Raw genomic sequence first — 4,462 nt, 5'->3', positions numbered from 1 at the left:
GGGGCACAACACCTCAAATACAATAAATTATCCGTAAATTAATTTACGGATAATTTATTGCCTGTTTTGTAATCCTCATATTATTAATATGAGGATTGTAACGATAGCGCTCAACTCTTCCCGGTTCTGGTTTCCGGACAGGACTCCGGCGGGTTTTATTTATTACGGAAATTAGTCGGACGCGCGGTTCCGACTAACGGTTGGAAGAGTTGGCGTTCTTTCGGTCGGTGTTTTGACGTGCTGTGTGTCGGTTTAAATAAATCCTCCGTTCCTCCTATGTGCCGAATATGCTCAGCTCCAGGGCCGTCTGGAGGAAAGGAGGACAAGATCTTACTTCGCTTAGTGAGGCAATCGCTTGGAAGGATCGGGAATAAATCGTACAAGTATCTAATTTGGTAGAAAACGATAGGAACGAGGTTTATTCATGGATAAATACAATGGAATCGAGGTAATTACAATGGGTCCGCCCTGTGATTAAATACAATGGAAAGAAAAGGATTAGTAGGTACAATGAGTCCGCCTTGTGATTAAATACAGAGAAAGACAGGATATGATTAGACGGATTATGTTGATATACGGAGAGTACGCAACGGGAATTGAGATACCGGAATACAAAATATAATTAGCCGGATTGATAACAGAGTACAGAAGGTACACACTGGATCGGAATACAGGAATATATATATATATGATTATTAATATTTATCATAAAGTAAGCAACTGGATAGTATGATACGGATGTAATAACGGGATAGTGCGGATAATATACTGGCAACAACGGGAAGGATGTCTGTATGGACTCTTCTGGTCTGTAAGGAAGAAAAATAACGGGATTAATTCTACGGGCTTAACTAGAATTAATTAGAAGTTCTTTCCCACCCGAATATTCCTCCCTGAGTTCTACACCGGTCAGGAATCAGGAAACAGGATCAGGTCAGGTCAGGAACACGCCCGAGCAGCGCCTCGTTATGTGTGTATTTCAGTAGTATTCGTACACCGAGGAGCACCCCGTTAGGTGTACGCTACTGCGGAATCACTCCGTCCCCGCGAAACCCGGCGGTACCCGCGGTCACGGGGGGAACGGAGTCAGGACGGATACAGGAGACCGGTACGGGAAAAATTGTAGCATATGTACGCCGAGGAGCACCCCGTTAGGCGTACGCTACTGAGGGACGGGGCCCACGACGGAGTAGCGCCTCCGTTGTGTGCTCCGGAATGGTATATAGCCGAAGACAGGAGCACCCATTCACTCCGGCTTATACCTGCAGTGGAGGTACCCACTGCCCGGTGTCGTCGCTCGGAGCTCCGAGGCAAGAATGAATTAAAGCGCCTGCTCCGGAGGGGCTTTTATACTCCCCGGACGCAGGCGCGCGGGGAGAGGCGGCGGGGGCAGGCGCGGCGTTGCCGGCCGCCGTCAACGCGGCAACCGCGCGTTATCGATTTTCCCGTGCGCAGCTGGTCGTGCTGTCTCTTTCTATCGGCTGCGCCTCCCCTGTCGCCTCCGTTACAGGATTATAAAACAGTTTCCGAACTTAAAACTTAGCATTTTTTAACTTGACCTCCGATTACTTGATAATATTTCATTGTGTATTGAAATGAGTCACCAACGACTTGGAATCTTAAAAAGTTTACAAAAGCATGGGAAGGAAATAAAAGAAGAATAAGTACAAGCTCGTCTTTATTTAAAAAAGAGTATAGGAAATTAAGGCCAATATGTTTACGAGCGATAAGTAATATGATAAAGTCGATGTTTAATTACTAAAATTCAGTGAGCAAAGTTCCATGGAATACATGAATTCGAAGTATAATACGAGGTAACGCTTTTCCTCTCTTAACCCTAGGTTTAGTTAAAATTAAATATAAAATTTGATAATAAATAACAAATATTAAATAACGAAATTTGTAAATAATTAACGGATAATAAATAACTAACGGACGACGTTTCGACTATACTAAGTCTTCTTCAGCGTGTAAGTATCCTATAATAATGACATAATTGTTTTTGTATGATTATAAATCTTAAAACGCACGTGTAGAATATTAGGAATTACTTGAATGTGATAGCGAGGTTCTTTGTCCTGGTTAGGTCCGAGTCGTATTGCACATTAGTACGTGTGAATACGTTATTCGCTTGGTGGACTTAGCGATTTTGTAGGACGATCTGCATCGCTGTGATGTTCCTCTTGTCAAGTATTTAAAACGACTAATTGTAAGTCGATATTCGAGTCTTCTCCTGTGTTGGTGTATGATGTGGGGGTCGGTGACAATGATGTTTTGTTTTTATGTTATTGAGGATATCAGAATAAGAGGAATCTAAAAGTTCAGTGTCGTTATGTGAATTTATACCATTGTTTTGTTCCTTGATGTGGATCATCTCACTAATGAGTCTTTTGTTTGAGTATGGTTCAATATCTAAAATTTGGGTGTTGTCCCAGTCAAAGTTATGATTAAACTCTAACATATGTTTAGTTATAACTGAATGCTTTTGTTCATCTAGTTTTTTGTTATTGATATGTTCCTTGATTCGCGTTTTTAGTTTCCTCTTGGTCTGTCCCACATACGACGCATCGCAGTTATTACAATTAATCTTATAAACGACGTTACTTTTGCACATAGTTGGTGTTCGCGGCGAATGACCCGTAGATTGTTGACCGACCGGGTTACCCGCGGAGCGGCGTTGACGCGGTGCTGCGGAAGTGGTCTGCGGCACCGACCGCGCGTGCGCGGTGTGAGTGTATGTGCGAACGAGAGCGAGTGCGGCGTGCGAGTCGCCTCCTCAACCGTTTTCCTTCCGGTTAGCAACAGTAACGGTAGTGGAGAGGCAGGCGACGGACCTGTTGCGAGGGATGTCGGTCCCTGCACGAGCGAGCCTGCCGTTACAAGTAACGAACAGTCAGTCGACCAGGGTGAGTCAGACAGTAATGGTCGAGGCAGTGAGTCGAACGGGCGGACGAGGATCATCGGGAAGGCCCGCATATCCTACTTTGCCGAGCCTGCCATTACGAGAGGACGAGGACCGTCGGGAAGGCCCGCGGATCCTGCTATATCGAGTCTGCCATTACGAGGGAACGAGACCCGGACGTCGAGCGGCTGACGACGGTGAGGCAACGGACCCTGCCCAGGCGATCCTGCCTTTGCAAGGGCTCTGCCTTGGAAGAGAACGCGGATCCTGCCGCTGGAAGAGAGCGAGCGCCCTGCGGTTCGCTTGAGGGTGCGGATCCTGCTGGCACGCTGCGAAGCATAGTCGCGAGCGAGCGAGCGAGTTTCGGGAAGGACAAAGGTAATTGTGGGGCGTCCGCGGGGGTAGGGGTGACAACGGCCATTCGAGGCTTTCGCCATTGTACCTCGCGTGCGCACCGTCTCGCTGTCGTGGCGTGTAGTGAATGCGGGACGGCCGTAATACGCCGCGGCGCCGTCTCGTCGCTCTGTTAATCTTGCCCACGGTGCGGCAATTGTGTCTTGGTTTGGGGGGACGGGGTGGCCAAGTGCGTCGCCTCGTCACTTTGCGGGCCGTGTTCCCGGGGTGGACGCGAGCCTCATCTCTGGCGAATGGGGGTGCGGTGGGGCCAGCCGCATCACCCTCCCACTGCGTCGACCGCGGATAAATACGCGGTTCGACGTGCCTTCCGACGGGACAGCGGGACGACGAGTGTTCCTACGGGAAAGGGGCGGTATCGATCTGTAACGACGCGCCGCCATTTCGGGCCATCGTGGTCATTCCGTCGCGCGTAGCGACAGTTACCTCGCGTAGAGACAGTTCGCGCGGGGCGACGCGTGTTTCTACCTGTAAGGGGGGGGCGGTGTCGGCCTGTAACGGCGCACCGCCATTTCGGGCTTCGTAGCCATTTCGGTCTCGCGGAGAGACAGTTACCGCGCTTTGAGGCGGTTATCTGATGTAAATGCGACTATGTAATGTGACTGATGTGAATGGGCATGTATATGATTGGCTGCTGCCTGAGCCCGTTAATACTACGGGCCAGGTATTGAGAATCAATAAAAAGTAAGTGCTTGCTCGGGCTTTTCCCTTGACTCGCAAGGGTTTTTATGCCTCAGCAAGTATGTGTGTATCGCGGGAAATGGTATGGCTTAATTATGTGATCCTTTCAAAGATCCCGCTTCCTTATCTACGAAACCGCGGCTTTAATATTTATGAGACTTATGCGCGTACCGAACGCCCGAGGTGTTCCGATGACTTAAATTCGGTTAGGGCTTCATCGAGAATGATGAAAAGAAAGAGACAAACACACAGTTGGAGTGATGTCTTTTTGCGTTTTTATAAACCTAGATAATTTATTTAATAGTCTGTATCCTAATGCTAATGTGGATACAGGGAATAAAAGAAATTGATCAATCAAAACGAATAATGGATGAAATAAATCGATTAACTATTTTCATCGTACGCTATCAAATAACTTGAACCGCTCCGCTGTTCACCGTCGTTCTGCTTCCGCAGCGCATTCCG

At 47.9% G+C, this 4,462-nt stretch overlaps 1 protein-coding gene across 1 annotated transcript; it reads right to left on the bottom strand.

Moving 5' to 3' along the window:
- Nucleotides 1–2,203: 2,203 nt before the first annotated feature.
- Nucleotides 2,204–2,614, bottom strand: LOC105557945. Its single transcript, XM_012005367.1, has one exon. It carries the CDS (start codon nucleotides 2,612–2,614, stop codon nucleotides 2,204–2,206), a length of 411 nt encoding a protein of 136 aa, XP_011860757.1.
- Nucleotides 2,615–4,462: the final 1,848 nt, after the last annotated feature.

Source organism: Vollenhovia emeryi, unplaced genomic scaffold (assembly GCF_000949405.1).
Source record: "Vollenhovia emeryi isolate VEMERY1.0 unplaced genomic scaffold, V.emery_V1.0 DF939400.1, whole genome shotgun sequence".
In the NCBI taxonomy this organism is placed as follows: domain Eukaryota; kingdom Metazoa; phylum Arthropoda; class Insecta; order Hymenoptera; family Formicidae; genus Vollenhovia; species Vollenhovia emeryi.
This window is presented reverse-complemented; position numbering and strand designations above follow the sequence as displayed.

Coding starts and splice junctions, on each gene's coding strand:
- LOC105557945 (XM_012005367.1), bottom strand. CDS start 2,614: ATGTGCAAAAGTAACGTCGTTTATAAGATTAATTGTAATAACTGCGAT.